General features: G+C 39.0%; 1 protein-coding gene across 1 annotated transcript; it reads left to right on the top strand.

Moving 5' to 3' along the window:
• The first annotated feature begins 11,588 nt into the window (after window positions 1-11,588).
• LOC148040180 (pentatricopeptide repeat-containing protein At3g09040, mitochondrial-like) lies at window positions 11,589-16,573 on the top strand. Its single transcript, XM_087697282.1, has one exon. It carries the CDS (start codon window positions 11,700-11,702, stop codon window positions 13,764-13,766), a length of 2,067 nt encoding a protein of 688 aa, XP_087553408.1. The 5' UTR covers window positions 11,589-11,699; the 3' UTR covers window positions 13,767-16,573.
• The last annotated feature ends 1,552 nt before the right edge of the window (window positions 16,574-18,125 follow it).

The raw sequence follows: 18,125 nt of genomic DNA, 5'->3' as shown, positions 1-18,125 counted from the left end.
ATGAAAAATTTCTCACAAACTAAAAACTAGCAAGGCCTAGAAAAGAACGTAACTCATGCACATTTTTGGGTATGGGCCAATGTAAAATTGCTTCTATCTTTTTAGGGTCAACTTTAATACCTTCTGATGAAACAATATGTCCTAGATATTCAATTTCTGTTTGAAAGAATTCACTCTTTTCTGGATTAGCATACAATTGATTGTCTTTTAACAAGTTAAAAACTAAAGACAAATGTTCATAATGCTCATTCTCATTTTTACTGAATACCAATATATCATCAAAGAATACTATGACACAATGCTGATGTTTCAAAAATATGTGATTCATCATTCGACTAAATGTGGCCAGTGCATTAGTTAGACCAAAGGCATAACTAGAAATTCATAGTGTCCAAATTGTGTTCTAAATGCAGTTTTGAATATATCAGACTTATCCAATCTTACAAGATGATAACCAGATTTAAGATCTATCTTACTAAATATGGCAGATCCTTATAATTTATCCATAAGATCATCTACCCTAGGAATTGGATATCTATTCTTAACAGTAATTTTATTTAGGGCACGATAATCAATGCACATGCGATAAGTATTATTCTTCTTCTTTACTAATAAAACAGGTGCACCAAATGGAAAACTACTAGGTCTAATTAATCCTCTGTTAAGCAATTCTTCTATTTGATTTTGAATTTCTTTCTGTTCAATTTGGTTATGTCTATATGGTACTTTACATGGTGGTTGTGTACCAGGAATTAAATCTATTTTGTGATCTTCAGGACGTGAAGGTGGTAGTTCAAGTGGTAAATCAGCAAAACAATCTTGAAATTGGGCAAGAAATTGTGTATGCCTAGGATGCATTTGTTTTTCTTTAGCTTGAAGTTCATTCACCCAAATTAAATAAAATTTGCTACTTTTACGTAATGCACGTTTAGCTTGAGTATGAGTAAGCAGTGGAAAATTATTGGAAGTGTGCATACCATGCAATGTGATTTGTTTTCCTTGAAAATAAATTTTAATTGTATGCATAGAATAATCTATATCAGGATGGTATTGATGACGCCAAGGCATTCCTAAGATAATGTCACTAGACTGCAAAGGTACAACTAGGAAATTTCTTCATTTAGTATATTCACCAATTTTAATTTCTAAATTATGCACCTCTTGTGTTCCATTATATCTTGTACCTAGGAATGCAGCTTTAATACGATAATGTGTAGAAACAATTTGTAAATTCAATTCTTTGACTAACTTTGCAGAAATAAAGTCATGTGTGCTCCCATCATCATGCAAAATAGTCTTTTCTTTACCATGCACAAAACATTTCATTGTTAACAAAGAATGGGGAGTTGGCATACCTGGCAAAGTATCCGAAGTAGTACCAATGTCGTCATCATCTTCCGTAAAGTCAGGCATTTCTTCACGGTCTTCTTCTTTGATTGCTCCAAGATAATTGATATGGACAGGTGGATTTTTGTTTTGGCAATTAGCTGCTAGATGTCCAAGTTGATGGCATTTGTAACAAACTATAGGTTTGGATTTAGATACATTATTGGTAATGGCAGGAAGTTTAAGAATGTTGGGATTTGACTGTGAGGATGGCTTAGGGTTTGGATTGGTATTTGATGGCAAAGCAGGTGGTTGTGTCCAAGACTTACGGAATGAAGATGGAAGAAAACGACTTTGATTGAATCTTCAAAAATTTGAATTGAATTGTTTGGTACCATAGTTACCATGGTCGTGTCCAATACTTACGGAATGAAGATGGAAGAAAACGACTTTGATTGAATCTTCAAAAATTTGAATTGAATTGTTTGGTACCATAGTTACCATTAGTTGGAAATTGTTGTGGTCGCTTGTCTCTTCCATGAATCTTGTCTTCAGTGTCATGGGCTAAGGAAATTGCATCTTCAAGAGTTGTTGGCTTGAACATATTGACTTCTGCATAGTAATGTCCAAGTAGGCTAGACATAAACTTGCGTTTGTGAGTTGTTTCAGGTACATCTTCGAGCATGCGTAGTTGCAGTAGAGCATTCCAGAAACGTTCCGTAAAGTCAGGCATTTCCTCACGTTCTTCTTCTTCCATTGCGCCAAGATAGATGATATGGACAGGTGGCTTTTTAGTTTGGCAATTGGCTGCTAGATGTCCAGGTTGATGGCATTTGTAACAAACTATAGGTTTGGCTTTAGATACATTGTTGGTAATGGCAGGAATTTTAGGAATATTGGGATTTGGCTGTGAGGATGGCTTAGGGTTTGGATTGGTATTTGATGGCAAAGCAGGTGGTTGTGTCCAAGACTTACGGAATGAAGATGGAAGAAAACGACTTTGATTGAATCTTCGAAAATTTGAATTGAATTGTTTGATACCATAGTTACCATTAGTTTGAAATTGTTGTGATCGCTTGTCTCTTCCGCGAATCTTGTCTTCAGTGTCATGAGCCAAGGAAATTGCATCTTCAAGGGTTGTTGGCTTGAACATATTGACTTCTGCATAGTAATGTGCAAGTAGGCCAGACATAAACTTGCGTTTGTGAGTCGCCTCAAGTACATCTTTGAGCATGCGTAGTTGCAGTAGGGCATTCCAAAAACGTTCAGTGTATTGGGAAATAGGTTCATGATCTCTTTGCTGTAGAAGATCCCATTGCTTGATGGTTTTTTCATGGAATTGAGGAGGAAGGAAATTCTACAAAAACTTCTTTTGGAAAGTCTCCCATGTAGTGGGGCAATCAGCACTCTTGCGGACCATAGTCCACCATAAGGATGCTCGATCAACTAAATGGTTAGTGACACATTTAATTTTGTCTTTCTCAGCATATGTTTCTTCATGGAAGTAATCATCAAATTGACTGATAAAAGCAAGTACAGTCTTTCCATCGCGTGATCCATTGAAAGTACAAAATTTGAAGTTTCTTTTACTTATCTTTCTTTCTTTGCGAATGGATTGGGCTTCAAGTGTCGCATCGATGGTACGTCGTATAAGATCTTCAAGTTGCGGTCCATCTTGGTTGGTAGTAGATTGTTGCAAATTGGCCAATTGAACTTGCAAAGCTTGTCAGGCTCTTCGTTCTTCTTCGAGCTGCATCATAATCAAATCCAACTTTTGCTCCATCGTTGGTTCGGGTAAATCACCTTCAGCCATAAAATCGTCCATATTTTGTTCAGTCATCCTGTAAAATTCAAAAGACCTCACACTCTCGAAATCTTATTAGCGGGATGAGCGTAGCTCAAAGATGGGTATACAAGGCTTGTAAATTTTGTTTGGCTTTTGTAGTCTTTGTCCTTTGCGTATGCTGAATTCGTTGTCACAACCATCATCCAAGAGAATAATGTTGCATAGAAACTGCATATGAACTTCTGTCCTTGTTGAAATTGGTTCAGCAAGTCTGCAGGTGTGAACAGAGTCTACCAGAGAGCAATAGACTAGTTCATAAGCTTCTGCATCATGTGAACTGTCCCTTTGATAGTTGTTGAGTAAGTCTTTTGTGGCCTTGTAACTTAGATTGCTTAGAAGACTTGAAGTAATAGGAAGCTTTAATGGATTAAACCAATCGTGATGTTTGAGGATGTCAATATGTTGGCAACAAAATCGGCGCCGTCCAGGACATACTCTTGCTGCCGTTCGTCAAATTCGTTAAGTAAGATTTTTAAAGCTTACTATTAAGCTTACTAAGCTTTGAATTAAAGCTTTAAAGCTTTTTGGCTATGGAGGCTTACTGTTTATCTGTTTGAAAACGACTTGAAGAAGGAGATGTCCACGTGGTCCTCTGCCTACACATGCTGGTCCTTCGCGATCAGAGAGTGTAGAAGGGGGTTCTTGATCGCCAGGAACGCGCTGGTATCAACCGTTCGTGACGAAACTGACTGTAGAGCTCAATCGTTCCAGGAGCTCCGCCTTCGTGCAAGATGGTAAGCGATTGGAAGCTCTCGATCTCAGCTTCGCTCTGATACCACTGGTGCGCAGATCAGATGCCGTAAGCGTGCGTAGTGAGCGTCAGAAGGTCCCCAAGAACAAAAGAACTCTACTTTTTGCACACAAATCCATGTAGAAAAGCTTTCACAACATGAACAAAAGACCAATTGGGTGCAATCTCCCCCCATACCTTGTGTGAGCACTCCACAAAGCATGTATTTCATATATTATTCATCTTCAAGCTCAAATAATAGCCCAAATTACAAAATAGCACGCTTTAGCTTTTGAGTTTGCTTTTGTGCCAATAAAGAATTAAAGCTAATGGGCACCCAAGAAGTCAGGCGTACCCAAATACAATGTCCAATACAAGTATTTAAATCGTGTGCCCATGCGCATACAAAAATAATAAATAAATATCAAGCGCTTTAATAAATAAGCGCGACAAAATATAAGCGCCATGCCTAAGATACACGCCCATCAAAATATTGACGATAATTTGAATACACGCTATCCTCCAATGCTTTCCACAACCACCGCTGCTTGCTCTACATATCAACTAAAGCATTCACAATTGTTAGAAAAATAATACAATTAAACCGAAAAAAGTGAATACCTAGCAATCTTCAGCTACATAAATAAATTGGTTAGAAATCAATCCTAACCTTAATTTATCACGAGTGCACACTCTAAACTCATAAACGTTTATTAATTTAAATATGTATTTTGCGAAATCACCCGCTATGGAATCACCCATGTATACATAAAATTAACAAAACGCCCGAAAAGGATAGGCGTCCCCATCGACTTCTCGCACAAAGAATCCACTTTGTGTATGAGCCCAGATAATAAAATCTTACGGAATCCACTGTAAAACTTCACGGAATCCACCGTGGAATATGCCTCCTGGCATCACATGGATATAGATGCATAAAATGGATGATGGGCACATTTCACTATCATTTCGACACTCTCAAAGTTACTTTATTTTAATATAAAAAAAGACACAATAGCGGTGCATATGGAGTTCGGTAAATGCTATGCAATTTGTATGAAAAGGAGAGTGTTACTTCACAGATTTATTGTTTGAAAACCTCATTGATATCCACATGGAGGAAATGACATCTATGTCCAGCCATCTCAATTATTTTAATACTATTTTTAGTTAGTTGATAGCACAAAAGATCACTTTTCATGATTCAATTAAGGCTATGTTCTTGTTGGTGACCTTGCCTTAAAGTTGGGATACTCTTAGGGCAACCACTAGCAATTCAATACTTGTAGGTAGTCTTATGAGTACTAATGTTAGAGGAGTTTGCTCACCGAGGAGGTGAATAAAAAGAACAACATATGTTCAAAAAACTCTATTGCACTCACTATGAGAGAAATGTCAAATTCTAAGGAAAACTCTAATGATAGAGATAAGTCGAGGAGTAAATCTTATAACAAGTAGGATGTGGAATGATTCTTTTGTAATAAAAAGGATGTATAAAGAAGGATTGCTACAAGTGGAAGAACAAGCAAAAGGTCAAAAAGCATAATGAGAATGATGGAAAAAAGGAAGAGAAGTCCAAGGCAAAGATAAAAGAGATTAATGCATACAATAGTGACAATGAAGTTGTCTTGTATGTTTCCTCTTTTGGCAATGCATTCTTGGTTGTCATGGATAATGAGATGTTATAGAATTGGATTTTGGACCCAAGAGCATCATTCCATGTCACTCCGCATAGAGAGTGATTCACTTCTTATGATTCTAGGAGATGAGTCTTTCTTAGTAATAACTTTACATGTGGCATTGTTGGTATAAAGGATGCACATTTGTCATTCCATAATGGATCTTGTTTTGTCTTATGGAATGTACAACATATTCCAGAGACTTAACTAATAATTTGATTCGTATTAGACACATTGATGATTGTGGTTGCAATTGTGGTCACAATGTGTTCTTTGAAGATCATGTATGGAAAATTTGAAAATAGTCTCTTTTTGTTGCCAAAGGACTTAATCTAATACTTTGCATCCTTTGTATGTTTATGGGGTTAAGTACCATGTTGTAGTTATCACCAAATAGCCATCAGTTTCTTTATGGCACTATTGTGAGCATTGTCCTTTTGGTAAACAAACTAAATTCTCATAAGAGAGGTGATGGTACTAGAAGATCTGAGTGCTTGGATTTTGGTTCATAGTGATTTGTGTGGGCCTATGCCTATGATCTCATTGGGCAGAGCTTCATATTTTTTCAAGCAAAAAGATTAAGTTCATAGCATTTGTAGAGAATCAGGCAAGCAAAAGCTTAAGTGCTTAAGAACTAACAATGGTGGTGAATACACTTCTTCATGCCTCCATGAAGAGTTAACAGCTCCTGAAAATCTCAAAATGGTGTGGCTAAAAGGATGAATATGACCATTTAGGAAATGGTCCATAGTATGGTTTTCCTAATGCTAGTATCACTAATGGACTTTGTGTTGAATCTGTAAAGACAACATTACACTTGATTAATAGGTTCCCTAGTAACCCATTGGATGGCAAAATTCTAGAGGAGTTATGGTCAAGAAAGAGGCCTAGTTACAATCACTTGCATGCCTCTAGTCCTAGAAAGAGGCCTAATTATGATCACTTGCATGTCTTTGGGTTTGAAAAGAGACCTAGTTATAATCACTTGGGTGTCTTTGGTTGTGAAGCATTTATACATATACCTAAGCACAAACAAAATAAGATTGATCCTCAATCCAAGAAGTGTAACTTTCTTGGATATGAGGAGTCAAAAGAAATGGACTATCACGTATGGAATCCTAAGTCTAAGAAGGTAGTACACAACTATGATTTCATTTTTAATGAGGATAAGATGCATAGACAATCCATTAAAATACTTTACATCTCCAAGGTGGTGTTCCAAGAGGATGGACAATTATCACATGGTGGCAATATGTATAGCATGCTCCACATCATGCAAGGCTTGGGCTACTAGTTAATGAGGAGATGGGAGTTCCATAAATAGGTGGAAAACCTCATATTTTATAGGATAGATTGATGGGATAGCCCATACACTCCTATTGAGCCAGCTTTACTGTGGTCTATAGGGGTTTCTAAGTAGCTAGCTAGAGACACTCCATCTCTAGACTCCTATTTCATGGTTATGGATTATGGTGAGCCGTCTTATTATGTTGATGCTATGACTAGGGACAAAAGTCGTAAGTGAAAGAAGGCTATGCAATCAAAGATGGATTATTTGGTAAAAAATGCTACTTAGGAGTTAGTTCCTTTACCTAAGGGAAAACATGCACTATCATGCACATGGGTTTACAAGTTGAAGGTATGTCTATGTATTGCCTAAGTACATGGCAAGATTGATGGCTAAGGAATTCAACCAAGAGAAGAAAATTGACTTTGATAAGATATTCTCATCAATAATCAAGATGACCATCCTTCACATAATACTTGCATTGGTTGTCAAGATATGAAGCTAGTTCAAATTGGATGTAAAGATAGTTCTTGCATGGAGATTTGCATGAGGACATTTACATGGAACAACCTAAAGGGTTTGCTATGGAAGGCAATGAACAATTTGTGTATAAGATACATTAGAGCTTACATAGCTTGAAACAAGCTCCTAGGGAGTAGTATCATAAGTTTGATGCCTTTAGGCCATCTCAGGTGTACACTAGAAGTGAAATTGATATGTACTAGAATTGAGACTGATTATTGTCTATACACTAGGAAGGCTATGGATGACAACCTTGTGATTTTACTTCTCTATGTGGATGACATGTTGATTGTTGGAAAGTTAGTCATGGATGTGGATGCATTAAAGAAAAGGTTGTATGAAATCTTTAACATGAAGGACTTGAGGGAATGCTGGTTCCATTTTTACCATTCACATTATGTGGGATGGAGACAAAAAACATTGTATTTATGTCAAAAGAAATACATTGAGAAGGTATTGGATCATTTTGATATGAAGAGAAGTAAGGCAATCGATGTTCCATCACCTCCATATTTGAAATTTAACCAAGAAAATAACCTCAAGTCAAATAAGAAAAAGGCTAAAATGGCCAAGGTTCCTTATGCATCGGTAGTTGGTAGCACGATATATGCCATGGTTGCAACACATCCAGACATTGCCTATACAATGGGAGTGGTTAATAAGTATATGGCAAACCTTGACAATAAGCATTGGGAGGTAGTAAAGAGTATTATGAGATACTTGAATGGTACTAGAGCTATGTATATGCTTCGAAAGGAATGATGAATCTATTCTTAGATATGTAAATGCTGATTTTATCGAGGATATAGATTCTAGGAGGTCTATAACAAGTCTTTTCTATACTTTCAAAGATGTTGCAGTCTCTTGAGTCTCTCTATTATAGCCATGTATGGCTTTATCTACCATTAAGAACGAGTATGCCGACCACCATTGAGGCCTACAAAAAAGCTATATGGCTAACTCATCTAGTGGGAGACTTGGGCATTGTAAGAGAGATGCCTACATTGCACTTTGATAGTCGAAGTGCCATTTAGTTGTGGCACACCACCTAATGTTTCATGTAAAGACAAAGCATATTGAGATGAAGTACACTTCATTAGGAAGGTGCTTGAGGATGAGTGAATTGAGCTTGTTAAGATCCATGTGAATGATAGCCCTAAAAGTATTCTCACAAAGAGTTTACCTTCTAAACACTTTGCACACTACAGTGTTGATGGGCATTGGATAGTATCTTCATTTTCTTCTTATAGTCCTATTTAAAAGTCACATTGGCCTTTAAGTGGGAGATTATTGAGGTAAAGGGTAATGGCCAATAGTCGGTGGGCAGCCCTTATATAAGTATACATTGTACAATTATATATAAGTGAAGATAATAAAGAATATGCGTACCATTCATTGCACACACAAAACATAATGAGCTTCTCTCTCTCAATGCTCTTGCACTCCATAGCTTCTAGCTCACAAAACACTCTTATGAGCTTCTCTCTCTTAACCTCTTGCACTCCATAGCTTCTACCTCACATCCCACAATTGCTTCCCTCTCAATAGATTCCTTACCTGGCTTATTATATGTTTTGTGTTACCTTTCATTCTTTTGGTGTTAATAACATGGATTGATTATATTGACATACACGATTATTTATAACTTGGTATGTTGTTTTTCATGTGGTGATCTCAAAATGAGTAGCATAAATGGTCAAAAGTAGACTTCTTAAGGATCAAAATGATAGAAGATATGAGTCTCATGGTGGATTTCTTTTTCTTAAGGATATGACCATATACTTCCTTGGTGTAATTGATAATAAATAGATCTTATAGTATTTGCCCTCTGCAGTTTGGATTTCTATGATGATGTGTTATAGATGATATAATTTTTGCTTGAGTTGTGAGATTTTTAGTCTTAGTGAGTTGTTATTTTCATAAGTTTGGATTGAGAGCTTAGTTTTGCATTAATCATCACTAGAAGATTATGGCCTAGCACATATTGAGTAAAGGTTGATCAAGATGCATGTAATTTGTGAGATTTTGGACAAGAAAGTAAGCTCTTACATGAAAAAGGTCTTCTGTTTGGTATCGTGTGGGTGCCTAGGTTAGATGGAGATGAAATCAATTGTTGTTTTGTAAATAGTGCTACAAGACTAGTTACCTAGGTGGCATGCTTTGAAACCAAGGTTCTATTGAACCCTAAATTGATTTTGTGAATCTCTACCATTGCATTCTCAATAGGTTGTGTTGATAATTTTACATTTCATGATTGGCCTCTCTTAACTGAGATACATAATTTGTGGAAAATTATAAGGGTCTTTTAAATGCTCTTGATTTAATGGGAGGTTGATTTTCTCCTTTGTTTTCTTGGAGCTTTGGACTCTTACATTGGTGGCTTTTGGGCCTTGTGTTGCCTAGCTTCTTAGTCTTATTTATCTTGGACCTTGGCTGTTGATCCTTCTTGTCTCCATTTTCTCATTAGACTCTAGGTCTAATTCTAGACTTTCTATTAGGCTCTACCTTTTCGTTTTGCTCAACTTCTAGTCTTTAGGCCTTGGTTATTTGTAATCTTCATACTTATCTTCTTGTTTTTCATGTGCACCCTAGTAGGCTTTGCATCTTCATCTTGAGAATATGCATCAATTATATAAATGATTGCACACATATTCTCTCTGTCTTGTGACAATACATCATGGACGCTTGAGATGTATCTAAATTTCTTGAGAAACATTACTTTGTCTTTGTAGCCTCTTTATAAACATGAGAATTTGGGGCACTATAGTGGTTTTTTTTTACTATACACTAGCTTTTGCCTATACCATATATTGGGTTATCCAAGGAAGGGCTCATGTGATCAATATTAGCTCTTGGTCTTATTATAATACTTCATTTTAGAAAATCATATTTGAGGATTTTAGGGCTTTTTCAATAGGCATAAGTGTATTTTACTAACCACTACATAGCTTATAGTTTGTATACATAAAATCTTCAATGAGATGTGATGGATACTTATTGAGTGACTTTGTTGTAGCCTTTCACCATACAATAAAAATGATTAACTATAAATTGAGAAAACACACAAATGTCACAACTTGAGAGAAATAGAGAAAAATAGAGATAAGAGTGTACAACAAGAAGAATGGGTATAATCTCGCCCCATGCATGAGTGAGCACCTCCCTCATGCATGTGTTTATGGATTTGTGTTTCTTATTTTTTGTGTTAAAAATTATGAAAAGCATCATTTTTGGGCTCTTGCTTTCTTTACTTGAACACCATGCTTTTGGCCTAATAATTTCTAACTCCTATCTAATAAATCTATTCTAAGGTTACAAAAATTAATTATCCTTGCCTTTAGGCTTTACTGCAAGGATTACATCCATAATAACAAAATTATGTATCTACATGCATACAACCTTGAAAGAAGCTGTATGCTCCCACCACCTAAAGAAGCAGGTGCATACTAGCATAACATGGAGCATTACCCCTTTTTTTCCAAGAAGAGCTCTTATGAGGGATAGTGGTAGATTGATTGTTGGCCTCTTACCCCTCAAACCAAGGTTGTCCCTCACTTGTGCCTTTGGCTTGAGTTTGGTACCAACTTCCTTATTATCAACTTATGCTTTCGCTTCTAAGAAGTGCCATGATTGCTCACTCTTGTATCTTCATATTGCTCTCTTATGCCCTCATATTGCTTTCATGCTATGTTATGCTTTTGTGTGCCTTTTGTGCATGGTAAAAAATTTAGTATAGTAAGAGACTTAAGTGTCTTAGAATTGATAATGGTAGAGAATATGTCTCTCATGAGTTTAGAAATTTTTGTGAAGGGATAAAAAGAGAACTCATTGCACTTGGTAATCCTACCCAAAATGGCATTGTAGAGCTCATAAAATAGGAGAAAAATGAAAAGCTATTGAGTATGCTATCTAATGCTGGTCTTACTCAAGGATCTTGGCCTAAGGCTATGTCAATTGCTATATGTTTGATAAGTAAGTCACCTAATATTACTTTGGATGGTGGCATTCTCGAAGAAGCATGGTAGAGCAAGAAGCAATCTTATAATCAGTTAAGAGTATTTGATTGTGAAGCTTATGTGCATGTACCAAAGGAACTAAGGTAATCATTTGAAAGAGCACTCACATGATCACTTTACCATTGTAAGAGGACATGCCCCAATAGGCAATGGTAACAAATAGGGATGCCAAAACTCTCTTCTGAGAGGACAATGCTTTAAAGTCGTGACACTGAAGAGTCAAGAGTCGTTCCCTTAAGAGAAGAACGGTGCTTCGGAGTCTCAGCGTCCTCTCTGTGGAGTGTCGAATGGCATGCATATACCCCCTGCGGAAGGAGCGCTTCAGAGGAGACTCCTCCCGATTTCGAGGCGATCGGAACAACAACGTACGCGTCCAGGCATTCAGCACACGCAGGCCCTATTATGGATGGATGGTTGGCCCAATCCTGCTCGGTTCCGAGAGGAGCTGAGAAGGAGAAGAGAGTTCCGTCGTGTGCAGAAGGCCCACCAGAACCATACCACCCTTTTGGGCCTGATAAAGGCTTGTGGCAGGCTAAAGGACTTGCACAAAGGCAGCAGGATACATGCTCATGTTCTCAGAACAGGGTTGCTCAAAAAGAACATCTATGTCGGCACCACCTTGCTCCGAATGTATGCCAGGTGTGGTGCGCTCGAGAAGGCACAAGAAGTTTTTGATGAGCTTCCAGTGCGGGATGCAGTCTCGTGGACTGCATTAATCACAGGATATGCACAGTATGGCTTCGGTGAGGAAGCAATGAGCTGCTATAGAAAAATGCGAAATGAGGGTTTCTCTCCAGATGGAGTCACCTCACTTTGCATTTTGAAAGCTTGTGGCAGTGCAGGAGCAGCTGAGAAGGGCGAAGGGATACATTCAGAGTTGTGCAGGTTGGGCTTGCTAGAAAATCACGATATTGTGCTAGGCACTGCGTTGCTGGACATGTATGCAAAATGTGGCGCACTTGCAAAAGCACAAGAAGTGTTTGACGTGCTTCTAGTACGGAATGTAGTCACATGGACTGCTTTAATTGCTGGATATGTCCAACATGGGCACAGCGACAAAGCTCTGAATTGCTTTGGGCTGATGCAAGATGAGGGTGTCTCCCCAAATGCAATCACTTTTGCTTGTGTTTTGAAGGCTTGTGGTAGCTTAGGAGCAACTGAGAAGGGTGAGGAGATACATGCTGAGGTCCGCAGGCTTGGATTATTAGAAGGTCATGATATCGTTCTTGGCACTGCATTGGTGGACATGTATGCCAAGTGCGGTGCGCTTGCAAAAGCACAAGAAGTGTTTAATGGACTTCTAGTACGGGATGCAGTCTCTTGGAGTGCCTTAATTGCTGGATATGCCCAGCATGGGCTTGGTGAGGAAGCTTTGAACTGCTTTGAGCAGATGCATGATGAGGGTTTCTCCCCAGACCATATGACCTTTGCTTGCATGTTGAAAGTTTGTGGCAGCATAGGAGCAAGGGAGAAGGGCAAGGAGATACATGATGAGATCTGCAGGCTGGGGTTCTTGCAAAAACATGATATAGTGCTAGGCACTGCATTGGTGGACATGTACGTCAAGTTTGGGGCCCTTGCAAAGGCAGAAGAAGTGCTCTATGAGCTTCCAGTACGGAATGTCCTCACTTGGACTGCATTAATTGCTGGCTATGTCCAACATGGGCATGGTGATGAAGCTCTGAGTTGCTTTGAGCGGATGGTAAAGGATGGTGTCTCTCCAAATGCAGTCACATTTGTTTGTATTTTGAAAGCTTGTGGCAGCATAGGTGCGACTGAGAAGGGCAAAGAGATACATACTGAGGTCCACAGGCTGGGGTTATTGGAAGATCAGAATATTGTACTTGGCACTGCATTGGTTGACATGTATTCCAAGTGTGGTGCTCTTACAAAAGCACAAGAAATGTTTGATGAGCTTCCAATACGGAATAGAGTCTCCTTTAATTCACTTATCACTGGATATGCTCGGTTTGGTAAAGCTAAAATAGTTTTTGACTTATTTTGCAAAATGAGAGAAGAATGTATAGAGCCCGATGGTGTCACATTCATAGCTTTGCTTACTGCGTGCAGTCATGCAGGCCTAGTGGATGAGGGGCAAACGTACTTCGATATTATGAACACTTTTTATCGCATCATCCCAACTTTAGAACACCACACTTGCATGGTTGATCTTTTCAGCCGTGCAGGGCACTTCGATAAGGCAGTAAGTATGATTGAAAAGGTACCTGATTCGAATGTGTGGTTGGCTCTGTTGGGTTCTTGTCAAAAAGGGGTGAACGTGGAGCTTGGGAGATGGGCCTTTGAGCATGCATTACATTTGGATGATAAGGGTGCTGCAGTTTGTCTTCTCTATGAGTAAATCATAAGCAGCTGTTGGCATCTAAGAGGAAGCAGACAAGGGTAAATCTTGAACAAAAGAGTCATGGAAGGTACCACTCTGTAGGTACAGAAATACATTCATTACTGTGGGGAATAAGAGCCATTCCCAAAGCAATTTTATGCTAAGCAAAGCTATGAGACATTGGTCGTGAATGCTAGTGGGAAGGGTATTCCCCATGCTTGGCTTGCATTGGCCATTTTTCACATGGTGAAAAGTAAGATGTGCTGTGCAGGCATAGTGAGAAGTTGGCCATGGTATGTGCTAGCATTAATATGCCAGAAGTTACACCTTCATGTGTTACAATATACATTGTAAATGCAATTTCACTACTTATTGAAGACCATGCTTGTTTGTGGTGACTGTTATTCACTATGCTTTTTGAAGCCCAAAACTCAGGTTAAAAATGCAAACCATATTCACATTTACAAGGATGGGAAAGATATGTGTTGGAATACTGGTCCTGGTAGTGCCATTGCAGGTTGTGGTATTCTGTTCTCTAACTTTGACTTGCTTGAGGTACCATGGATATTCCTTGCCTCCTCAAACATGCAATCAGAAAACAAAGGAAGCCCTCTGATGCCACTGCTCGCAGGTGATTACTGATATCATCTGCTTGACAGCTTGCATCTTTCTATCATTCAGCCTGGTCCAGTCGGCGGTCTGATAGTCCCATTACCATTTATATTGAAACTGCATTTTTCTTATGCTTCTTGTTGGGTTTATCCATCAAGGACCAGAATCTTTGCTGGTCTCAGACTCAGATTCTACAGTAAACTAGCTGGATGAAGGCTGTTGAATTCTCGCGACATTATCCAATCAATTTGATGGACAACCATGAAAGAGGTGCGGGGCTGTCATGAGCTTACCTCTTCAGTTTTTCTCTTACATGACTTGTCCTACTGAAGACTGTTGTCTACAACATGAAGGTAAACCACCACTCACAGACAGCGTGTACCTCTACATGTATAACATTAAAGGAACACACAACACAATTAAGAGAGCTAAAACAAGACAGCCTGAAAGTCCTACATCAATCAGTATGTGTAAGAGTTTAGATTCAAAGAAGTGCCCTCACACACAATCAAGATAGCTCTAGAAAAAGGAGATGCTTAAGAGTTTGGATATCATCGTAGTTAGGTGGGTGCATCACCCTATATCCACTACATGAGTATCTCCCTTGCCAACTTATGTGGTTGAGATATGGTTCCACATGGCCACATGAGGAAAGAGAAAATAATAATAACAGAGAAACTGATCTACCTGTTTTCTGAGAAATAGGCTGTTGAGGAGACTTCTTTGGTGAGGATGGCTGAGACGTTCTGCTCTTTTGCATTTTAATTTCTCTTCAGTGATAAGTATTCAGATCAAAGGCTGATGTATCTTTGAGTTGTGTACCTAGCTAGCTTTGATACCATTGGGGATGTTCATAGGTTGAATAGAAAAAGGGTGTGTTTTACTCATGATAAATTTACATACAAGGGGCTTTTAAATTGGGCCTTGAATACAGTGATAGTAAGGTTTTATATATAGTGAACCTTGTGAGATTTCATGATGCCTGACTGAAGGTGGCAGCAGTGTAGTCAGCTGAGACTGCTGAAAACACAGATCTGGCTGAGTGCATGATGATGTCAGCTGATCGGTACAGCAGTGGTGACTGGGGCAGCAGGGCGGCCCGCTTGGCAGTAAAATACAGGGTGTAGGGCAGCTGATTAGGCTCGAACAGTGGCAAATGCAGGGCTACTGGAGTGCCATACAGGTTGGGTGGCCTGGCTGGATTGACAATGCAGGGCAGATCTGTTGGCACAGCCATGTATCAGCTGGGTGGCCTGTCTGATGAAGAAACACAGCAGGAATAGGGGCTGAAAGAGGTCGCCTGGGAGTGGGCAGAATGTAGATAGCTGGGTGATTGGTTTCTGATGAAGAAGATGCAGTGTATGCTTCCCAAATCAGGTTGCTTGGCTGGCAGGCAGACTATGTGGACAGCTGTTATGTCCCTGGACATTCAGATGGGCGCTAGTAGAATTGTTCACGGTGGTTATGAAGTGACTGAGTGTGAATGCACTAAGAACACTTTGGGGTTAGGGCAGCTGAGTCCTATTTATAGGACTCAAGGCCATATTGTGCATAGGCATCATGTGATCACCACTCTTGGATTGGTGTGGACTGGTGGTATGGGATACCAACCCTTGGATGCGGTCGTGATCCGGAGTGCTGCTAGCTCCTAGGCTCCAGGGTGAGCCCGTTTGGCTCTATGTCTGGGAGGTGAGTCTGATGTCCAGTCCCTTTTATTGTGAGTTTGGCTTGCATTGCGTCTCGTGTGCAGGTTGCATCCTAGGGGGATGTTTCAGCTGGGGTAGCACTCCAGGAGGCACCACAAATTGAGGTATTGGTGGGGAAGGGGTGTGTGGGTGGTGAGTGGGCTGGAATGAATGGGAATCAAAGATGCGCTTGAACTTCTATTTATAGAGGATTTGAGGTGCACTTGGCCTACTACTTAAAATAAGCGATTTCACAATAGTTAAATAGCATTAACTGCTTTTCGGGTTGGTTTAAGGAGAATTAATGATGGGCTAATGAAAACCCTGAATTAGTGGCTAAATATCCATTGTCTCTCTTACTAGTGCTGCAGCCCTAACTTAGCCTTCTTTCTTTGGTGGCTTCTATTTCAGAACCAATTAAGCTTATCAAGGCTAACATCTTCTACCTTGTGAATACAAAGGGTATTGTGCCTTATCATATAATTTCTGAGACAATACTTACACCTCACTAATTAAGGGCCCCAGAGAGTATGATTTTCACCATAGAATGGCATACTCCAAGGTCTTGTTGAAATACTATAAATATCCATATTAGTGCTTGGAGCTCCTTCTCCCTTGTGTCTATTCGGGCCAAACTTAAAAAGAATTGTCTTGGAACATCCAGAACAACTGAATCATTAGCTTTCATTGATAGGTGAAACCTCCTTGGGTTGGGAACTACACTTAGGCTAGGGAAGACTGCAAAAAGGCCAAGAAAAGCCTAGATATACCAGGAGGGACCAATTCGACAACCTAGATATTGGCTTGACAATTGCACAGTGTATCCAAATGATGTAAAGCTAGATTCAAGGTTTTCTCTAGAATCTCCCAACAGCACTACACAAGTTCAGGCACAGCTTATGTTGGCAAGCACCACCTACGAAGATATTGTGGTGCTAGAAGATGTGCAATGTCACACCATTTGACAAACTGTTGATGGGTTTCCATAATGCACATTGCATATTCAGCTCAAATTATACAAATCTCATGAGATCTTGAGATGAGTGTCCTTCATCAGAGTTCTTGTATATCTTAAATAGGAAGTTCTATGTATTGTAGAAGGATTCTCAAGGTTTTGCCAAAGTTTAAGGTTTGGTGCTAACTCGTATCATTACACATGGGTGGGCCTATTGTTAGTTATTGCAGCCATTTCTTAACATCTTTAGAAGATTCCTCCTTACCTTGAAATGAAGAGTTAATGTATATTTAATCTTCAAGCCCTATGAGTAGGTCTTATACCCATATAAAACCTCGAAAGGTGAAACTCCAATGCTAGCATGGGTGGAGTTATTGTAGGCAAACTCAGCCAAATGTAACCATGCATTCCAAGTATGCTGAACATCATGACAAAAGCGTCTCAGATAAGTTTCCAACCATTTGTTGACTCTTTGTTTGACTATTAGTTTGGGGGTGATAAGTTGTAGAGGGAGCCAAGTTAGTGTCCATAGAATTGAATACTGCTTGCCAAAAATTACTCATAAATTTTGTATCCTGATCATGGAGGATGATCTGCGGTAAAGCATGCAAAAAGTAACCATGACTTGAGAAGAGATATGATGGGTAAGAAGGCAGATATATCTTTTGCTCAGTTAATGGAGTTGTGCCCCAGGATGAGAGGACAATGAAAAAGATTAGTAAATCCGAAGTCTAAGGAAAGAAAGAGAGGAACAATGAGAGTTTTGAGTGTAAAGGAGTTACCTGATATTTGATGTATTGTTGATGTCTTTTATAAGAATAAGAACATAGATGAAGCATATGTTGATGGAGGAGCACAAGTTAGTGTGATTAATCAGGCTTGTGTAGAGCAGTTTGGACTTCCAATTAGCTAGGGATCAAAGTTTTGAATTAGGCTTGCTAATCATGCTAAAGTGAGGTGCTTAGGAATAATTCAAAATTTAAAGGTCAAGGTTTACGGTGTGTCCATGTGGAATAATTCAAAATTTAGAGGTCAAGGTTTACGGTGTATCCATGCGGAATAATTCAAAATTTAGAGGTCAACTTTTATGGTGTGTCCACGCGGGTAAAGGAACCATAACGATTT

Source organism: Lygodium microphyllum, chromosome 2 (genome assembly GCF_053477565.2).
Source record: "Lygodium microphyllum isolate KBCC chromosome 2, Lygodium_microphyllum_v1.1.10, whole genome shotgun sequence".
Lineage (NCBI taxonomy): Eukaryota > Viridiplantae > Streptophyta > Polypodiopsida > Schizaeales > Lygodiaceae > Lygodium > Lygodium microphyllum.
This window is presented reverse-complemented; position numbering and strand designations above follow the sequence as displayed.